This window comes from Falco cherrug, chromosome 1 (genome assembly GCF_023634085.1).
Source record: "Falco cherrug isolate bFalChe1 chromosome 1, bFalChe1.pri, whole genome shotgun sequence".
Classification (NCBI taxonomy): Eukaryota; Metazoa; Chordata; class Aves; order Falconiformes; family Falconidae; genus Falco; species Falco cherrug.
In genome coordinates this window covers 90,547,727-90,568,151 of record NC_073697.1, presented here as the reverse complement: position 1 = coordinate 90,568,151, position 20,425 = coordinate 90,547,727, and the positions used below count along the sequence as shown (strand labels likewise).

General features: G+C 46.0%; 5 protein-coding genes across 6 annotated transcripts; 3 read left to right on the top strand and 2 right to left on the bottom strand.

The window, feature by feature from the left end:
• The first annotated feature begins 73 nt into the window (after nucleotides 1–73).
• Nucleotides 74–1,549, top strand: LOC102059314 (cytochrome c oxidase subunit 6A1, mitochondrial). Its single transcript, XM_055705695.1, has 3 exons — nucleotides 74–230; nucleotides 591–730; nucleotides 1,297–1,549. Exons 1-3 carry the CDS (start codon nucleotides 128–130, stop codon nucleotides 1,381–1,383), a joined length of 330 nt encoding a protein of 109 aa, XP_055561670.1. The 5' UTR covers nucleotides 74–127; the 3' UTR covers nucleotides 1,384–1,549.
• A 1,146-nt stretch (nucleotides 1,550–2,695) lies between these two features.
• On the bottom strand, nucleotides 2,696–4,218 carry TRIAP1 (TP53 regulated inhibitor of apoptosis 1). Its single transcript, XM_027814058.2, has 2 exons — nucleotides 4,001–4,218; nucleotides 2,696–3,341 (listed from the first exon to the last, which is right to left on the bottom strand). Exons 1-2 carry the CDS (start codon nucleotides 4,145–4,147, stop codon nucleotides 3,258–3,260), a joined length of 231 nt encoding a protein of 76 aa, XP_027669859.1. The 5' UTR covers nucleotides 4,148–4,218; the 3' UTR covers nucleotides 2,696–3,257.
• A 15-nt stretch (nucleotides 4,219–4,233) lies between these two features.
• On the top strand, nucleotides 4,234–6,683 carry GATC (glutamyl-tRNA amidotransferase subunit C). Its single transcript, XM_055705683.1, has 4 exons — nucleotides 4,234–4,392; nucleotides 4,750–4,916; nucleotides 5,331–5,434; nucleotides 5,809–6,683. The coding sequence occupies exons 1-4, from the start codon at nucleotides 4,264–4,266 to the stop codon at nucleotides 5,862–5,864; spliced, it is 456 nt and encodes a 151-aa protein (XP_055561658.1). The 5' UTR covers nucleotides 4,234–4,263; the 3' UTR covers nucleotides 5,865–6,683.
• A 3,193-nt stretch (nucleotides 6,684–9,876) lies between these two features.
• LOC102056512 (dynein light chain 1, cytoplasmic) lies at nucleotides 9,877–12,162 on the top strand. Of its 2 annotated transcripts, none has more exons than XM_055705705.1 (3): nucleotides 9,877–9,978; nucleotides 10,534–10,671; nucleotides 11,768–12,162. In XM_055705705.1, exons 2-3 carry the CDS (start codon nucleotides 10,540–10,542, stop codon nucleotides 11,903–11,905), a joined length of 270 nt encoding a protein of 89 aa, XP_055561680.1. In that variant the 5' UTR covers nucleotides 9,877–9,978; nucleotides 10,534–10,539; the 3' UTR covers nucleotides 11,906–12,162. The 2 variants fall into 2 exon arrangements, with proteins under 2 accessions (XP_055561680.1, XP_055561689.1); XM_055705714.1 differs by having other exon boundaries at nucleotides 9,926–10,003.
• Nucleotides 12,163–12,812: 650 nt separating this feature from the next.
• Nucleotides 12,813–19,941, bottom strand: COQ5 (coenzyme Q5, methyltransferase). The gene is made up of 7 exons (XM_055705674.1): nucleotides 19,564–19,941; nucleotides 19,012–19,161; nucleotides 18,322–18,546; nucleotides 15,573–15,679; nucleotides 13,840–13,928; nucleotides 13,533–13,644; nucleotides 12,813–13,417 (listed from the first exon to the last, which is right to left on the bottom strand). Exons 1-7 carry the CDS (start codon nucleotides 19,715–19,717, stop codon nucleotides 13,316–13,318), a joined length of 939 nt encoding a protein of 312 aa, XP_055561649.1. The 5' UTR covers nucleotides 19,718–19,941; the 3' UTR covers nucleotides 12,813–13,315.
• Nucleotides 19,942–20,425: the final 484 nt, after the last annotated feature.

Here is a 20,425-nt window from a genome sequence, read left to right as displayed (position 1 = left end):
GCGCATGCGCAGAGGGGCGCCGCCGCCCGCGGCCGCGCAGGGGCGGGGCCGGGAGCGCAGCGCGCATGCCCGGTGCCCCCTGCCGGCCTGACCCCGCTTCCGGCTCCGCTGGGCGCCCGCGGACGCGATGGCGGCGCTCGGAAGGGCCTCCCGGCTGCTGCTCGGCGCCGCCGGCCCGCGCTCCCTGCCGGGGCGGAGCATGTCGGCCGCGGCCCATGAGGCCGGTGGAGGTAACGGGGCTCTTCGGGGCGAGGGCGTAGCCGGGACCTGCGGCCGGTACGCCGCTGCCCTTGACAGCCGCTGCCCTTGGCGGCGGGCGCGGCGAAGCCGGTGCCGGCGGTGTGAGCCCTGGAGGGGGCGACCTCACCGGGAGCCGGGAGAGCTGCGGCTGCAGCCGTCAGGCCCGGATCCCCGCGGGAGGGGAGCGCCCTCTCTCCCTGGTAAAAACAGGGAGGGAGACCCCGGCTCGAGGGGGGGGGACATGGAGCGTGCGTTAATTCCTCGTTAATGTGTTAATTGCGCTTGACAAGCTCTCGAGTCACTAACGGAAAGGCTTGTTACTGTTTTATTTCATGTAATGCTCTCCCTAGCTCGCCTGTGGAAGCTGTTGACCTTCGTCGTGGCCCTGCCCGGTGTTGGTGTTTGCATGCTGAACTGCTACCTGAAAGCACAGCAGGAGCACGAGAGACCCGAGTTTGTTCCTTATGCTCATCTCCGGATCAGGACCAAGGTACCTTTGCTTGACCTCTCCAAGGGCTGCCTTTTCCCCACCCCACTATGACCGCAGGCCTTCATCTGAGATTACAACAGCATCTCTTGCTTTCTTGTCACCTACATGAGGTGCTGCATACGTAGCCACGATCTTAACTGATGGCTTTGTTTCTGAGGCAGCAAGAGTTTCTTGCAGCTCAGAGGAAATACCCATGGTATTCACACGCCTTCCCACCCCCAAGTAATCCTGCTAATGTCTTGCTGAAAACCATTTCAGTCCTAGAGCTGTACTTGCCTTAAATTAATACAGACTCAAAAGCTGACAGAGGAGATCCCAAAAATCTTAAAACTGGAGTCCTCATAGCATAGTTGATGTCTAAGCAAGAACACAAAGATCTTCTCGTCTATAGACAGTGGCTCCCACCTAAGGGACACTTGTTTTCTAACTCTTGTCCAGGAACAGATGCAAACTTGCTTAATTCATCAGCCCGTCAAGCAGTGTGATGTTTGAGTCCATATTGCTGTTGATTTTCTGAGATGGTTCATTTAGCTGCCGCTGGCTTATTTTCTTTCTTCTTTCAACAGCCTTTCCCCTGGGGTGATGGGAACAAAACTCTGTTCCACAACCCCCATGTTAATGCTCTCCCAACCGGTTATGAAGATGACCACTAAGATCCTGACCACAGCCAGAAATTCAGCTCTTCCCATCGTGGACCAGAATGTTGCATGGGAACCATCATTTAAACTCTGCATTCCTTCTACAATGAAACTGAATGGTGGTGTGGCCTCTGTCTGTACCAGTGTAGAGGTCCTTTAAATAAACAACTCTGAACTTGAATTTAGGATTTGACTTTTTTGTTAGTCTGAATCATCAGAAGTTCTTTAGTTCAGTGTTTGCTTAAAACATTGACACCTCCCACAGGATACAGTGCAGGAGTGAAGGGGTTTGACTGCCTGAATCTGGTAACGTTAACAACAGGAATGCACTCTAACTGATCACTGTAAACACACAGGTCACAGGCAGATGAACAGGTTCCAGGCTAATACTGTAAATTAAAATTCAGTATATACTGAAGTATGTTCTCCATAATCAGCTATTGCAATATTTGTTAAGTCATGAAGGCAATTTTCTATTAACCCCTAATTAGCTACTCTCTCTCTGGTGTCATTACCAAGGGGCTGTCGTGCAGACAAGCGAGCTATTACGTTTGAGAATTGCACCTTTTTTTGTTGTTTGTTTTTTGAAGAAGTAAAACCTCTGAGTTATCCTTCAGGTAGCTCTTAAAAGCTAAGAAAGTGAAGCTCACTTTTCCCCCCCCCCCCCCACTGTAATTTTAGGAGAATTAGGCAGTTGACTTCTCTTTTGTCCCCAGGCCATATTTTTTACTTTCACCTGTGTTGGTGTAATGAGAGGGGACAGCTTTTCCCCATTCCTGTATAAGGATCAACGGAAACCTCCTCCCCTGCCACAATGCTCACAGGGCCACTGGATGGGATGGATCCTGATCCCTTCCTTCTCTTCCAAACACCCTTTTCTAGGCGCTGCAAGCAGTTCTACAGTTTACAAGCCAGCACAAATAACTTTTGATTACTTTCCTAGGTGTAAACCACACAGTTCAGGAGCAGCTTGGTGAGCAGGTTTGATTCACAAGCCTCAGCCAGGGACTCAACATTATCACTTGTCAAGCTTCAACCCAATGTTTCCCTCATTCAACACACACTTTAACTACACCAAGCAAGAAATAGTAGTAGTGGCTAGCCTGGAGCTTTGTCTTAGCGTGGAAAAGGATAGCCAGGGCTGCACTGCAGTTGTATTGCAAGAACACATAATGCTAAAGGACAGAATTCAAGTTCAGGATTGTTTTAGAACCTCAGAAAAGGCTGAAGAAGTAGCCTCTGTGTTAAAAGTGTCCTCTTCAGCTTCTCTTACAGGCCACCTTGGTCCTTCCTAGAGGTCACAATCAGATTCTACTGGACAGTTACCTACTTGAACAGAATATAACTTGGTTATATTTATTTTAGCTAAGTTACTGCAGGTCCAATAGAAGTGATTTTATACCATCTCTGTTGCTGATACAAAACAATGCTTTAGCCCCTCAGCATTCAGGATCATATGAAACAACCTTCTTTCACCAAAATTCAGCAGCATAGAGAGAAGACAAAGTGAATCAACCTCCTTCATAGAATTTTTAAACACTTTCAAGTGTTATATAAATAAGCAAGAGAAATCAGTCACAAAGCAACTACTATTTCAGCCTGCTCTAATAAACATTCTCACTATAGAGTACATTAAGTAGGAAGTTAGTTCAAACAGCTTTTCACGCTGTTAGATGCTGAACCACCACCATAATTCACTGAAAAGGAGGCAACAGTTACCACAAGATCCAGTCTTTTTTTTTGTGTGTGTGGCTGTTTTTATAAGCAGATTCCTGACTTCCTAGAAAGCAGCTTAACAAAGGTCTTATCCAGGCTGTGTCTAGTCGTATGCCTGGTGATGTTGTTTAGTCCAAAAGCTCATATTAGTGACCCCACCCATACAGCTGAGGTCAAGAGGAGTTTTCAGTTTTTCCTTTGCTTGGACCCATGAACTCCAGGCCTTCAATGGGTATATCCTTTTCCTTGATCGCTTTCTGAAAAAAAGAACAACAAATCCAAAACATTAAACTTGAGACATCTTTATAGTGCTAAGCAATACAGTCTTTGTTACAAAACATGATCTAGAAAAAATAGTCTTAAGACTGGCTTGGATAAAGCTTCAGTACTAGAGACGCTCAAGTAGGCACTGAGAACTCATGCCAAACTACAATTTGGATCCCATCACATAAACGTGTTACAGCCTCTAAACCAGCAGGCTTAATTAACAAGTTACATTAACGAGAAAAATACACCTGTAAAATATTATATGCCATGACTGACAGAAACTGAAGGCAAGAGAAAGTCCAGAGCAGTGCAGTGGGGTGCGCAGCTGTGGGCAGCAGCTAGTCTTGGGGCTGCCAGGAGCATCGTAAGCAGAACACGTCCAGCGGAATAACACTTGGGGTGGAAAGTGAACAGCTAGAACACAGAGCAGCGTGGGGGTACTTGTGTACCACATCTGTGCCAACAAACAGGGCAGGGGGCATGGAGGCAGGCAGGGGGGAGAGCAGGGAGGGAAGCAAAGGAGCAAGCAGGGAGGCAGGGGGTCGGGCAGGGGGGCAAGGGTGCAGGCAGGGGAGCAGGCACGGAGGCGGGCAGGAGGGCGGGCAGGAGGGCAGGCAGGGGAGCAGGCAGGCTCCAGCGCCGCACGCACCTGCACGCAGAGCTGGTACCGCTTGAAGAGCTGCCCGCAGGGGTCCCCGGCGCTCTCGCCCTTGAGGAACTTCTCGGCGAACCAGCGGTTGAAGCACTGGTCGTACTCGCGCTTCAGCTCGGTGCAAGCCTCGCCCACGCTGTTCATCGCGGCGGCCAAGCGCCCGCCCGCGCCCTCTCACCGCGCCGGGCCGGCCGCGCCGCCGCTCTGACGTACTTCCGGCGCGGTGAAGTGACGTCGCAGGGCGCCGCTGGTAGCGCGCGATGCTGGGCCGCTGGCTCCGCTCGGTCTCGGGCGCCGCCCGGGCCTGTGTCCGGGCCCCTCCCGCCCGGGCCCTGCAGGTCCCGCCGCGCCCGGCCTGGCAGCCCGGCGAGCAGCGGCCGCCCCCGCAGGTAGGGCGGCGCCCGGGGCAGAACGCGGGGGGCGAGGGGCGGCTGCGGGCCCCTGCCGGTCCGCCACCCCTCCCGCCGGTCGCACACACCCTCCCGCCGGCCGCTGCCCCGCGCTGGGGTCCGCAGCGAGCGGCAGCTCCGGCTGGCCCTTCGCCAGGTGCGGGGCTGGGAGGGGAGAAAGTACGAGTTGGAGTACAGTTAACGGTCCGCGAAAGTACTGGATATCGGCGTGTCCCAGCGGATGGAAACTCGGGGGTTTGCCACCTAACAAGTTTTCAGGGGAAAAAAAAGGAAAGTAGTAGTACATTGGACTTGCTCACCTTTACTTTTTTTTGTCCATGTTTGTTCTTTCTACAGCAAAAAGTGATGCTGGAAGTGCTGGATCATTTGGAACACCTGGCCTTGGTTGATTTCCGTGATTCGGAGGGTGTGGAGCGGCTGCAGAAGGCGATCCAGTTTGCTGATCAGCTTCAGGAAGTAAACACTGATGGTGTAGAGCCAATGGATACAGTCTTGGAGGACAGGTAATGAATGACAGCAGCCTCCTTTTAACTGTTAATGTATCAAACTATTTGCTTGTATAACTTTCTCTTTCCCCAGGGTGTCACCCTGGTTATGTGTTTGGTTCCTTTGCTTACAGAAAAGTCTTACCATGACATTGCGTGAAAGGAAGATGCCATTGGCATCCATGCGCTTTCTGTTTCTGTGTTAAGCGCAGCAAAGATGAATTCCCAGTTCCTCTCTGTGTCTTACTTATCAGGAATGAACTGCACACACTGCTCCCCAAATACATCAGTGGCATTCTTAGTCACTTTGAGATGTTCCAATACTTGTCTTACTGCTTACGTAAGACCAAAACTACATTTAGAGATAAGCCAGAATTCCTACTTCGTATTCATAGAATAGCTTAAAGACAGGCTAGTAATCTTTGTTTTTAGGTGTCTGTATCTCAGAGAAGATGATGTTACAGAAGGCAACTGCACGAAAGAGCTGCTGAAAAACGCCAGAGAGAAAGTAGAGGAATATTTTGTAGCCCCACCAGGTATTGTCTTGCTTACAAAAACCTCTTAATCTTGTTTGAATTAACCTGAGGAATATAACCCACCATAGCTGCATTTACTTTCAGAAATACTAGTTCGTAATAAGTACTAAAATAAATAACTGTAGCCATCTGTATAAAACAGTTTGCAATCTATTGGTCCAAAAGCAGTGCAGAAGCTAATTTTACTCTAAAGTTACTATATGTCGAGCAGTTATTTACAGGAAGTGAGGTGGACCTTACTTTCGTTGCTTCCTCAGGAATTGTAAGCTGCTTGTACATAGAACAAACTGGAAAAGCACTTTAGTGCTCAGGTATACTACCTAGAAGGTGACTTACAGATGGTCTCACACAACTTTGTTCTTGTTTTCTGTCAGGTAACATCCCTTTACCAAAGCTAGAAGAACGAGATACTTTTCTACAGGGCTCTTAGCAAAAGCCTGGAACCTAAACACCGTTTGAGTATTTTATTTGGGTAAACAAAGTTTTGCACAGTCACAGCTGAAGTATCCTGGTATGTATTTTCATCAAAAGAAGAGCACTTGCAAGACAATTTACAGAAGAAGGAAGGTGTAAAAAGTTTGGCAGCACTACTGGAATACTCAATGTTTATGAAGCTGGAAGGCAGCATGACAAATGACCTTAGTGCTTTTATTTAGCAAAGTGAATTTGATCTTATTCTTTAATATACTGAAAGGCTTAAAGACTTCAAAGAGCATTAAAAAGTAATGATTTAAAAATCCAGAACAATATATTTTTCCTCAACAAGTTTGCCGGCAAAATGAGAGGTTGGAAGGCTGTATTGGTATGGAGGAGTTGTTGACAACATTGCTGAGTATCTCTGTGACGTATGGACAGAAATCAGATTTTCATTATGGAAGAAAAGGCACTTTGAAAAGATGACTCAGTAAAATATTTTGCTTCTACTGGGTATTTCCATTTCACCTCTGGTGTTCCATGTCTCTCTGGGTTACCTTCCATTTCCCACTTTGTGTTTTTAGTCTTATAAATTAAATACCTGGAGTTGTACAGAATTTGAGAAAGTACCTTTCAAGCATAGAAATGGCTGCTTTAAAATAAAAAAATCTTTGCAGTAAGTATTTCTGTCCACCAGCTGTGTATCTGTAGTGGCACCAGCAATTATTTTTTTAATTAAACCATTTTTCCATTTCAAAGAAAGTACTGCAGTTGTTTTAAAACATCTTGTATGGCTAAGCTTGTAAATAAAGAATGTAATTGGTTTTTAACTTGGCATTTTTGTTCTGTTGGCACAGTGAATTGCTCTTTTGAGAAATCCCCACTTGTTCTGTCCATTTTGGCAGCCTCTAACCATCAGCAAGAATGGGGACGATGTTATTTACGTAGAAAAAGGAAGAGGAATTTGAGAGTGAACTGCATGGCTGCAGGAGCTTCCAACCCAATACATCATCAAGTAACTATTTAAAAGCAACAACCAAACCAACAATTTGGACAAAGATGATTCCACATTCCCAGTGCAGCACAGGATAATCTTAATACTGCCAGTTTGCTGCTTCTCCCTTACCCACACAACCCAGTGAGAGAACAGACTGCCTGATGCTCATTCCCTGCAGCCCAAACTGCATTTAAATTGGAAAATAGACATTTCCTTAATGAAGGGGTTTGTTGCAACCTCACTGCTAATAAGGGTATTATAGCCCTGACTCAGACACCTGCAACCACCAAAATAGAAACCCTGGCAAAGGACAGATGAGCTGCCTATGGGGCAAAATAGGTTAGTGTCTCAGCCTGCCCTCAGCGTGTCTAATGCAGTGGGTGCTGTGCCCCGCAGAATGGTTCAAAGCCACCAGGCCTCAGCTGCACCCTGAGGTGGGGATGAGATGCCCCTCATGGGGCTGGTTCACCTGCTTTCACTGCAGGACCTTGATGCATAAGTGGGTCTAGATCTGGGTCAGGTCTTCACAGTGTTCTGCCACAATGGAATTTATAAACCCTGGCAAATGAATAAATACAGTTAAGGACTCATGTAATAAAATTGCTACCTGTTAAGTTCCTGGTAACTACAGTAGGCAAACATGATGTGTATTTTGAAATAACTAATCTTTTCTCAGTGGTTAATAGATATGGCAAAAAAAAAAAAAAAAAAAAACCAACAAAAGGAGGTCGGATTCTGAGATGATTAAATGTATCTAGTTTCCCTGGAGACTGTGGAGATAACTTGACTTACAGGTGCTAAGGTTTTTCCACTACTATGTAGATCTGTAACATATAAAATTGGATTAGAAGCCCTAACATATAGATTCCAGGTTTACAAAGAAAATTTCAAGGTGGTTATTTCTTCAGTTTTATGGAACAAAGTAAGTGAAAGTTGGTTTGTTGCTAAGAAGGATTATTTCATGTTTTGATAGTAACTAGGAGCTCCAGGAAGAATGTCTTAGATGTAGTGATATGGTATGCCACACAGAGCAAAAAAAGGCCTCAGCTGAAAAGTGCTTACAATCTAATCTCCATCCGCAAAAGGAATCTCATGGTACGCCTTATCCATTACCCAATTTTTTTGGCACCTCCCCTACTCCAGCTATCATCTCCTATGTGTATTTATTTGTTCTGCCTTCCCCTGCAGCTCTGTCCTGGGGGAAACTATACTTTTATATTCTTGATTAACAAGTAAGGCCCTAATGTTTCTCTTTAAAGCCATGTATCTCAGGCTTTAATGTTTCTCATTAACAACGTGTATCTCACCCACACTGACATTTCCTGCAGTCGTCATCACATCTGTTTCTTCAGCTAACCATTTCTTAATAAATGCATAGAAATTTGCCTGCAGCTACCAAACACAGCCACCTCCTCAGAGATTCATGGGTGTTTCTGAAGTTCATTGCAAGCACTGGGAAGATTGCTAAATTGTTCACTTCTGTCAGCACAAACCTGTCTAGTACTCAAAGAACCATTGCTAGCGCTGCAGATACTAAACACAGTTCTGTAAATTAATTGCTTACTGTGGCCCCGAGACTATTAGAAGCTTCTTCAAGTTTCTAGCACACAAGGTCTCTTATGCCCTTTCATCTGCTGCATTAAACCAGATAAATTCCCTTAATTTCACAACTTTCAGAGCTCTCCCTAACACATGCTCCTGATGGCAAGACAGAAAGCAAAGCTGTGAATTCTATCTCTTCTACTGGAATGCTAAAAACCTGGGAGCTAAAGTCCAAAGTTATTTCTGAGATATTCCAGAGTGACAAAAGTACTATATTATCCAGTTTTAATAATTTGGGGCTGGTATATTCTTCTGGGGTTGCCTCAGAACTTGCAAAAGCAAAAGGTTGCGTGCTGTTCTGCTGTTTTTGCTATGAATGACACTGAGCAGGTAACTATACTGTACATACATGGAAAATATTTGTATTTCAGGTGAGATGGATGAGTGCTCTCGAGATTTTTATTTCTACAAGGAAATGACTGTCCCACCAAGCAGTATTTGAAAACTTTTTTTAAGTCATCCTTTACTGTTTGCTATAGACATGGTTCAGAGTCCTGTGATTAACAGATCACCAGCTATGGAAAATTCAACAAGAATTTTCTAGCTGCTGACAAAATTATAAGCAGAATGTGCCCCAGGGGGAGTGAAACAAACAAAAGAGAGCACTGGGGATCTCCCAAACCATCTTGCCTAATTAAAAAAAAAAAACAAAAAAACCCCAAACCCAACAACCAATACCCCTAAACGAACAAAAAAAAAAAAGGTAAAAAATAAAAAAAGGTGAGTTGCAGAACTAGTGAGGTCTGGAAAAGATGCCTTAAATGACACTTAAGAAGTCTGATGGATTCAGTTCACTAAAGGGACAACATTTAGAGCTGACTTGATAATACTTGGTAAACATGGGTAAAAGATTTCTATTAGAGGTCGCTCTAATCTGAAAGACAAACTGAAAACAGACACGTGTATAGGAAAGATGGGCTTTCCCTGTAGTAAAGGGCATCTTACAGAAAAAACGACCCCAGTTCATGGAGAAACAAGGGCCTGCTGCAGAGATCACCAGGTAAAATTCGGTGTCTCTGTGATAAGGGTTGGGGTGAGGTATAGCATTGTCTTTGGGCCCCATGTATCGTCTACAGAAAGGTACAGAAACAGGTGGACACACCAAAACGCACCAGAAGACCAAGTGTACTGGAAGGAACATGGGATTTTTGCCCGGGATCACTATAGATGATGGCAGACGAGTAGCACGGAGGCAAGGGCCCACGTTAACAGCCCAGCAGCACAGGCCGCATCGGACGTGCAGGGTGTGCTCCACCGCACCGCACCGCACCGCACCGCGCCCACGAGGCCGCCCGTCGCCATGGGAACGGACGCGGGCGCGAAGCATGCCGGTCTGAAAGAAAACGCAAGGGTAAAACCCTAAGAGAGTTGCCGGACCGTGGCCAATGAACGCCCGGCGCGGCCAGCGGCGTCGGCCAATGGCTGGCGGCCGGTGCGGAGGGGGCGGGGCTGGGGCGCTCGGAGGCGGGCGCGGCGCGCACTGACTAGACTCCGCTTGGTACAGGGCCGGTCCCGCAGCACCCGCCGAACGGTGAGGGGACGGCGGGGTGTGGAGGGTGAGGGCGGCGGCGGCGGCTCCCGAGCACGACCGGAGCCAAGGGCTGGGCGGGCCGTCATGCCTCAGCCATCCCGGTGTCCGGGCACCCTGCGGCGCCCGGTGCGGTGGGTGTGCCGGCAGCTCCACCGCGTCCTGGAGGACTGCAGGCGGGAGCCTTCCGCGCGGGGCCCGGTTTCTTGGCGGGGGGCGCCGGACTTCGGTCGCCGCCCCGGGGCGGGGAGATGGCCGTGGAGGCCAGGCGGGCGGCGGGGCCTGCGGGCGCCCTGGCGGGGCGGCAGCGCGGTGCGGGAGGCAGCGCGGTGCGGGAGGCAGCGCGGTGCGGGAGGCAGCGCGGTGCGGGAGGCAGCGCGGTGCGGGAGGCAGCGCGGTGCGGGCGGCCCGGCCTGGGCGGTACCGCGCCTCTGGCCCCGGGCGCGGGCTGTGCCGGGGCCTCCGAGCCAGCCGGCAGCGGTGCCCCACGGCCGCGGGTGCTGCCGGCGGGCGGCCGCGCCTGCAGCTCCGGGCTCCCCTCTGCTTCGCTCCCTGCAGGCAACCATGAGCGATCGGAAGGCGGTGATCAAGAATGCGGACATGTCCGAAGAGATGCAGCAGGACTCCGTGGAGTGTGCTACTCAGGCCTTAGAGAAGTACAACATCGAGAAGGACATTGCGGCTCACATAAAGAAGGTAAATCTTTGCTCATAATGTCCTCCTGAAATCTATGCACATGAAAAATGAAGCAGGGAGAATGCTGCTGGGCGAGTAGCTCTAGAGAAACAAGTTCTAGAGGCACTAGCTACTCAAGTTGGATTTTGTCTGTAGGCTGGTGTCCTTATGTTCTTTCCCCCACCCTTTAAGCGGGCTTTTCCAGGTCCTTCAGTTGTTTTTCTTGCAGCACCTTCTCCTTTAGCCTTTTCTGCCCCTGTCCCGTTGTCCAGGTGAACAGAGAGCAGCAGCTGACTGTCCCTGGGACTGTTGAGCTGGTACAAAACACAGGGGCTCTATGGAGCCTATGTGACAAGTGGCGGGTTGCTGATCTTGTCCTAAGTGGCTTTCCCCCGCCCCACATGTAAGGCCAACTGTCCCTGCTAACACAGAACAGAAAGTTCATAGCTTCCAGGCTCTCAGATTTTCTCTCGACTTCTAGCAGTAGGCTGGTTGAGCTGCAAGTAGGTAGTTGAAGGGTTTGGTTGAGCAGAACACAAACTCTTGCATGCTCTCACAAAAAGTCTCCAGCTGACTGCTGTTTGATACTGTATGTAATCACAGACTGCACCATTTTACTCCTAGTAGATTTGTACACGTGTGTTTACTTGGAAGTCATAGCAGGCTTCTGCCTACAGTGTGTAGGAAGAATGTAGTCTCATGACCTAGTACCAAAGATGTGGCAGAGAATTTTCCATCAAGAGTCCTCTCAACGTCCTTGTTGAAAACAGCTAATGAACCCAATATAATGGCTTCATCTGTAGAGATTCGGAACAAGCAGTGAAGTTCTTAAAAGTTTCTGTTTGAGATCATGGTGTCACTTTTGGGGAAACATATGTTTTAAGCTTATTCCTCCTCAGCTCAGAAGCACTTTTTTTTTTTTTGGTCTGACTAAGCAGCAGATGAGTTATACAGTGACAGATGATCCTTGCTCTTACAAGCATATGCTGCTCCTTAATTACCTTCTTCCAAAAATGATACTTGTTAACAAGTGACATATCACTGGAAAAAATACCTTGTAGACAATATTAGTACAATTCTCAAGAAAATACTGAGTTTCTAGTTCTCTTTTCTGTAGGAATTTGACAAGAAATACAATCCCACTTGGCACTGCATTGTGGGAAGGAACTTCGGCAGCTATGTGACTCATGAGACCAAGCACTTCATCTACTTCTACCTCGGCCAAGTTGCTATTCTTCTTTTCAAGTCTGGTTAGAACCATGAACTGTTACTGAAACTTGCACCTGGTTACAGGACTGCACACTAACTCCAAGCAGCCTCCTACCTTCAGCCTTCCTGAGGAAACAGACCTTGATCTTCAGGCCTTTTGTTGTATTGTTAACGGTCAGGGATTTTGCTGTAGCAGCTGGTATTTTAATTTTGGTTATAAAAAAAGGTTAAAATGTCTTCCTTGTATTTATTTTCTTTCAAAAGATTGCTTCTTTGCTAATAAAACCTTGGATCCTTTGTTTACTCTCCCTTTCTGCTCTCTAAGTGCTTGCATTACCCTCTTTATTCCACTGTGAATGAAGGAGGAACATCCCCACCACCTCCATTCCACCCCTGCACCACAACAGCAGCTGAAGCCTGAGCTAATCTATGAGTACATCATAGAGACTGAGAACTGTAACTGAGACCAGCAGATTTCCTTGAGAGAAAAGAATGTTTTTCAGTTCTTGATAAGCATATTTTCAGTAGGTACACAATCTCTAGTGCAAACTCTGGTTTTAGATACATGGTGTTGCTTTTCTGATTTCAAGTGAATTGGTAAGCTAAAAGCAATAGTCTTTTCATCTCTCGATTTTTAAGGAGAGAAAAACTTTCATACTAGTTCATTTCACAGCTGTCACTTTGGGATGTAAGTTTACCTTCTCTAGATTTTTTTTTTTCCACTCTATCCCTGTATACTGCTACAGAAGTATCTGTTCTTCAACAGTTAAAAGAACAGAAGGAAACGCACAGTATTTTTCCTTAGACATTATGCATCTAGTACTGACAGATTTCATATGGAGGTGAAAACATCTCATTCCAGAATATTTTTATGTGGTCATTCTTCAGAAAAAGATTTCTTTCTTAAAAAGGAAATCTTACAAAGCTTAAAATACTTACTTAAGTGGAAAAGGTTGATGCAGAGCTGGTTTATTTCACAAGCCTTCCATTTGCCTTTGAAAGAAATAAAGGAATCATGGGAAAAATCCCCTTAAGTCCACATGACAGCTTAATAAAGATCTAAAAATCCAAGTTACTTCTCACTGGTATGATATCCTCCTTGAAGCTTAGTCAAAAAAAGGAGGCATCTTATTTAAAGACTAGTCAGTCTACTTCTGTAACTATACCACGGGTAAATGAAGTTGCTTTGTTTGTAATGATTGCTCAGTTTTGGCCGCGTGCTTTACATTGCACTTGAAGAGAAATGCAAGTGTAAGAAACACCACACGAATCACTTCATCCAGAGGTTTCTTGGGGCGGGGGCGGGGCAAGGCAGCTGATGTTCCTCTGGGTCTGACCTTCTGGCTCTGTTGCACAAGTTCTTAAAACTCCTCTTCAGTCTTGATAGTGTTAAAATGCCACAGCTTTCATATTCCTCAGGAAAATTCCACTTCCTTTGTTTTGCTACACAGTAGACTCACAGTTTGAAACCTGAGTGAATGGCAACAATGCCAGAGTTTAAATTCTGATAATCCACTTTTAAAAAGCCTGCATCTTCTATCATTGCCTTCAGCTCCTCCTGAAAAGTAATAGTTCCATAATTAGAACAACCCGAAGGCTTATAAGCCAGCTGCCTGTGATTATGCTGGAACCCTGTTTTGTGTGTGAGCAAATTCAGAGAAATACTGTCTTACCTGCGGTGGGAAACGACGGATGCTCTCCACAAGATATTGGTAAGATTTCCAGTCACCAGCAATAACCTCACCCAGAACAGGGATAACCTGGAAACTGTACAGATCGTAGAGCCTGCACAGACAGACAGCACAAGCAGATTAATACCAACAAGTTGAAAACTGACCCTCTCCAACACAAATTGATCCCTGTACCACTACTCTGTGGAGTCTGTATCTGATTTTAAAAGTGCACAATGAGGTGGCCTCAAAGTGTCTCTGTCTCTCATTCTGGCCTTGTGACATGGCCATAATGTCACCATGTTCCTACCTGGAAAGAAGAGGGCTGCTGACACGACTAAACTCAAGGCAGAGAAACCTTCCTCCTGGTTTCAGCACACGATAGGCCTCCTGAAGTGCCTGAGACAAAGCAGATATGATAAGTTTGTTCCTGTAGACCAGCATCTGCCTATTATGCCATGTGATGGCAACTCAGTGGTAAACCGAGGAGAGGGAGTAAAGAGAATACTGACTAGCAATCTCCAATATTTACTCGTGAAGCACCCCAAGACAGGCATAACCCACCCCCCTACCCCGAAACGAACAACAAAACCAAACCACAAACACTCTTGCTGTTACATAAATAGATTTACACCAGGCTTTGTGTTGAAACTATGATGTCATGTTTGCAATTTTTCTTCTTTTTCCCTGCTCTCAGTTGATGAATGTTTGCCAGCAAAGTGCTCGTAATTACAGACCAAACCTAAAAGGGAGAGGGTGACTCAGCTACAAGAAGCTGAAAATGAAAGAGGGCATGATAGATTTTGTTTTTTTAATCAAAAGAAAAGATTTTACTCAACTGCGAGGCACACCCAAAGGATCAAAAAAGTGATACTGGATTTTGGATGAGCAATGTGTGAGAATGGGGGGAAGGAAAGGGAAGAAGAAAACCTTTGCCTACTTTGAGAATTCCATCCTATATCCAAAATAAAACACCTAAGAAGAACAAAGACAAAAGTCTATTTACAACTGTGTGTTCTTTTATACAAGAGCACAGGAGAGTGGTACTCAAGAACCTCTGCAGGTTATACATCTGCTCGGTTTCAACTGTCATGTTTCTAAGGGATAAAATACAAACAGCACACATACATGATGGGAGCTTTGCAAAAGAACTCAAAGCTTGGATGTGTTTTGTACCAGTCTCCAGGGAGCTATGCTACCAGACCGCTTTATCCATAAAGGCAAGATGCCTGTGCTTTGGAAGGGTGCAGGTGAAGCACTGTGCATACAGTTCAAGGTGGTTTGGATCCAAACGCTACACCTTCCACAGAAGAATCATTGCCCAGGTTGTAACACACTCCTCCAAAACACAAGACAACTAGTCCAGCTAGGCAGGTGATCTACCTTCACCCCCACGACAGCTAGTCATTCTCAAAGGATGTATATTGTTTAGAACAAAGGGTACTACCTACCCTAATTAAAATCATACTTGTTCTTCATGGGAAACTCTACTACCAGCCAGCGTAAAGACACTGAGCAGAAGTGGGCTGAACAGGTTAGGTCAATGGCAGTGGTGGCAGCAGCCAGCTGCTTCCCCCTCTGTGCCCTGGAAGCTCAGCTGGTTCAGGCAGGGAAACCGAATGGGGCAGAAAGTGCAGGACACACTGCGGGTGGGATATAGATCAAATGCTTCAGGAAGATTTGAAACATGCAGACTGACTGCACTGTGCATGTGTAGAACCAGCCATATGATAGGTTAGGAGGAGGTGGTGAATGACTGTAGCATTCAGCCCTTTTTGCCTTAAGAAGAGACTGTGTGGCTTGCCAAGCTGGAAGGATTGGGTGCAACTAGTATAAATCTAACTTTTTATTACACAGGTGGGGCATTTAATAGCATTCTTCATTCAAACAAGTTGCACACTACATGCCACTTAATTTAAACATTTCACTAGACAACAATGTTCCTTTATCCAAAGGAGTTCCTCCTTTGCCTCCTCTGCTAGCATAAAAAACCCACAGATGAATCATAAGGACCCCACGTCAGGATATACTACAGCAACTTACCAAATCAATACGAGTTACATTTCGGATTCCAAAAGCAATTGTGTAAACATCAAACTTATCATCATCAAAGGGCAACTCTTCAGCATTCCCAAGTACCCAGGACAAGCCTGTAGTAAAAGCCAAGGACACAGTATTGAACTCAAGACTCCTCCAGGAAGACTAGAACTTATCTGTTCCAGAAGGAAATTATTATTAAACCCCCTGGTATTTAAAACTAATACTTCTATTTCACAGTTTTGTTGGAGGAAAGACACCTTAGTCTATACTCACAGACTCAAACCTTTCAAGGCTCTATACTACCCAGCCATCTTTTCAAGCCAAAATTCTGCAGATCAGCCAAAACATTCTTATGCATATTGTGCTCACAGTGCCTTAGTCCGCCAAAAAGATTTCTCTCAAATCTTGCATTGTAGTGGAAAGAAACTGGCTGCCGTTTGTAGCAAACTTGCAAAAAGAGAATGTGTGCTCAAAGAATAACTATAAACCATGATTAATGTCTTGCCATGCAACAACGGCCAAACCACCTAAAACATTTTGCTAAAAAGCTTCCATAGACCGAGAAACATGAAAAGCCACACTCCCTCCATTCAGCACTATCAGTACGTGACCTTGCTGCAGCTGTGGCAAGGCCATATCTGTCTGTGGAGTATGGACGTCCAGGTTATTGGTACCAAAAAATAAAACTGCTCAATTTAGAATTAATAGTTCTTAAAGTCACTGGTTTTGGTGACTCAAATGCAAACCAAGAAAACCTAACAAAAAAAACCCTCACAGAAGTCTTCTGCAACAGAGATCAGTTTCAAAGGCAGTATGCTAGAAAGCAATGTGGAGGAGAGCAAAGCACAACAGAAAACAACAGTTGTTCCCAGGCAACATTCAAATTTAATTTTTAAAATATACATATTTATAGTTGTAGAAAGTATTGTATGAAAAGAAGCATGCAACATTATTAAAGCAGTTATTATCAGTGTTATTTAAATCTAGACAGTCTGAAAAGACACCTGAGAAGTGAGTGTCAAGAAAAGGTTTTGAGCAACTGAAAAACTGTTCTTCAGAATACACTGCAGTAAAATCACAGGCTAGGAGTTTGTAAGGAGATGCATAAAAGGGGCTGTCAGTCTGCAGTACTGTGAGGAACTCGGCACGTGCAGTGCAGCCGCTGCTCCTGCTGGCCAAAATGCACAATCAGCACGTTTCTTTTTACCATGCGCAGCCCCCATTGTTGGTGAATGTATATAGGAATATACTGAAAGGAAACTCTGCCCCTTACAATTTTAAGAAAAACAAATTTTAGACCTCAGACAAGCAAGCTCAGAAACGAGGTTATTACAACAGGGAGGAATCGCATGAAAAGTGATTATGAAATGTGCTGAACAAGGGAGTGAAAAAGAGTAAGTCGTCAGAATTATGGCACAGTGGGGCATAAGGCAACCCAGGCAACAAGACAACAACTGGGCCTCTAAAGCTTTGATGTACAGAGGAAGAAATCTAAAAAACTTAAAAGACTCATTTTGAGAATTTGGTAATTCACAAAAATACCTAAAAAGTGCAGCCAATTAAACAAAATGCTTTATTTATAGTAGGTGGGAGGCAGCATCAAGCTTTATTTCAGGTCCTAAGCTACAGTCATAAAGCTTTTATACTTACAATGTTGGTACAGTTCAGGTGTTCCCAAACTGCAATGCGTAAGAGCAGCTCTGAACAGGCTTGCAAGCTGCTCAGTGTGATGCATGCAGTCTGCCAGGGCTGGAAGAACTAACACTTTCACAGTGTTCATTCTTTAAAGAAAAGGGAGAGGCAGGCAGGCAATGCCTGAGGTAACCCACCAGCAGGAAGCAAGAGCAGCTGAGAGAACCTATGCCAGCCGTTTATTTTTCAGCCCCTTTGTCCTACTGAGCTGTTTTGTATGTCCTTCATCCCACACAATTTGTAGGCTGAAGCCCTGATGGGGGTGTGGGAGCAGGGCACAGTGAAAGGACATGCAGGGTATCTTGTAATCCACACTGCCCAGGGCATAACTAACGTATAATAACTCAGGCAAACAAGGTTTGGAAACCTCCTGGTATACTTTACATTGCTAAAATATTTGCAAAATATCCATAAATGAAGAGAGGATAAGCAACTGTCATACAAATGCTGAGCCACAAGCAGGACTTCTTTCTCTATGTCTTACTTCTTAAAATCAGGCTTTTCAATCAGGATTGGCGTGGTCCCCAACAAATTCTAGATATCAGGAATTAATCCATTGACCTGCAAACTAATATTTAATACAATTCAGTTTCTCTGAGCATTATTAGCATATGCTCCAACTGTGGAAAGTTTCATAGGTTCACAGTATCACGCAGTTACTGCATTTTTTATTTGCTGCCTTGATTCGTAAAACACCTATTGTGAGATCTTTAGTGTAATCATTCTAGGGCTAAGCTCTTTTGCATTATCTGCTTTAGTAAAATCATATTTGGAAGCACAGATATAAACAGCAGGTTTAGATTATTTAACCAGTTTTGAAGGACAGACGGGTATCAGACCTCATGGACACTTCCAGAGGATCATTGTACACCTGAACAACATAGTACATACATACTCACTGGAAAAGGCACTCAACATTGGCAAATAAGCAGACACAGCTATAGCATACACCATGGCTATGTAATATATTGTAATCCTGAAGTGGTGATTACCTGTGGGTATCACATGTCAACTTCTTGCTATCAGGCATGCTACTGAAATGGTACTGTGCATGACTCACCTTCAGAGTAGCCAAGATGCTGTGCTTTCTGCTTCCCAACTTTTAACATTTCTTTGTTAATGTCACAGACCACCACTTGGGAATCCCCAAGCGGCTTAAATTTGCCTTCCTGGTAACTCTCAGAAATTTCCTGCCATGATAAATTCTGATGGTGCTTAAGCTTCTGCTGGAGCTGGCGTTCTTGTGCAGAGCGAACATAATTAATAAAACGAAAGGCAATGTCACCTGCATTTGTTTGAAAAGAGAGACACATGTTTTGGAATGTTTACTGACTCCAGGAAATCAGAACAGAAGGCTCTGGACATTGAACAGAGTTGATTTTTTATATATATATATATATAAACTCACACACACACAGTACAGAGACAGAGTGCGTGTAATAAAGGGAACATGGTAAAAGCAAAGAGTCCACGACTCCCTACAAATGGAAACAGTTTTCCAATACATATCACGGTAGTACCATAACACTTTGAGAGCCCTGAAGCAAAATATTACAAAACACAAAGAAGTTAGTTCTCAATGCTTCTCTGTGAAAATCAAGTAGTTGTTTCACTAGTTTTAAAGACAGGGAACTGGGGGGGTGGGGAAACAACCCAAACAAACAAAAGCTAAGCAACTTAATTCCAAGTAGACTCAAACAGTTCAAAACCAGTGTGGCACTGTCACGTGGAACTCACCAAAATTATTTACCTGTTCCTCCAGCAACATCAAGAAGAAGTGTTCCTGGGGAAGGGTTCATTTTATGCATCAGAATATCCTTCCATACTCGATGAATCCCTAGAGTCATTGAATCATTCATTATATCATATTTCTTGGCCACACTTTCAAAGACCTGGTTAACTGCAAAGAAAGGACATAAGAATGAAATGCAATTTACTTTAAAATGCTGCTGTAGAAGTAAAATGTGTTCTTTATTGCCTCGTAGAGGTCTATCACCAGGTGGAACCGAAAAATACCATCTGAAAACTTAACTAAGGAGTAAGCCTGACAAAAGGCTCTTGGGAGAAATACAGCCTCTTCCCGTTAACCCTTCCGGACCCGAGGGGAAGAATCGAGCTGGTATAACACCGACACTATTTGCCGAGATACCCGGTAACGTCTCAAGCGAGGGGCCCAGCTCTAAGCACGTCCCCAGCACCCCTTCACCCCCACCGCCGATGCGCGCCGGCTGCCCGGGAGCCCCGTCAGCTCCCAGCCCGCCCTGCCCCGCAGCTCCACAGCGGACCCCGCCGCCGCCCTCACTTTTCTCCCTCCTCTCCGCCTCCGTCACGGTCTGGAAGCCGAAGTGCATCTCCGGGCCGGTGGCGAGGCCCCGCACGGAGCCGCAGAGCACCCGCAGAGCCCCGCCGCACCGCGCCAGCAGCGCCCGGCACGGGCACAGCCCCGCCGCCGCCATCTTGCAAGGGCACGACCTCGGCCGCCCGCCCGCCGCCGCACCGGCGGCGCCCCGGTGCGCGACCCGGCCCCGAGAAACGCGGCGTTCAGGGCCCGCTCCCTCTGCGGGGCGGGCTTATAGCGAGGCCCTACCGGCCCCGGTGCCAGGGGCCTTGGCGCAGCCTCGGGCAGGGGCAAGCTCCGGCCCGAAACAGTCGCCAAACATCGCAGCGCCACCGGCTGCGGGACCCATCCTGGGTACCTGAGGTGACACCTGACTGGGGAAGCGGGGGGAGCACTAACCCAAAACCCACTCAACAACAACCCAACACACTCCACGCAGCATACTGGAGTAATTTTGCAAATAATTTTCCCTAAGCTCTTTACTAACCCAAAAAACCCCAAACCCCAACACACTCCACACAGCGTATTTGAATAGTTTTGAAAATAATTTCTGTTAATCTCTTTAGATTTTTAATTTTGCAGTTTCCTGACTAAATTAAAAGTTCTTATGTGGGGAGCAGGAGGAAGGGTTGGCTTTTGTGTTCTGATGGACTGGGGGGAGGAGTCAAAGGTTGCCTCCGATTCCCATTAGGAACATTAGTACAAATTAGGGACCCTTTTCTGCTATTTTTTTGCAAAAGCTGCCCTGTTTATCACACTATTTGAATCATCCAGAAACTCCGTCAGCTTTGTAGATATAAAGAAGCTACTTAATCATTTGTTACGA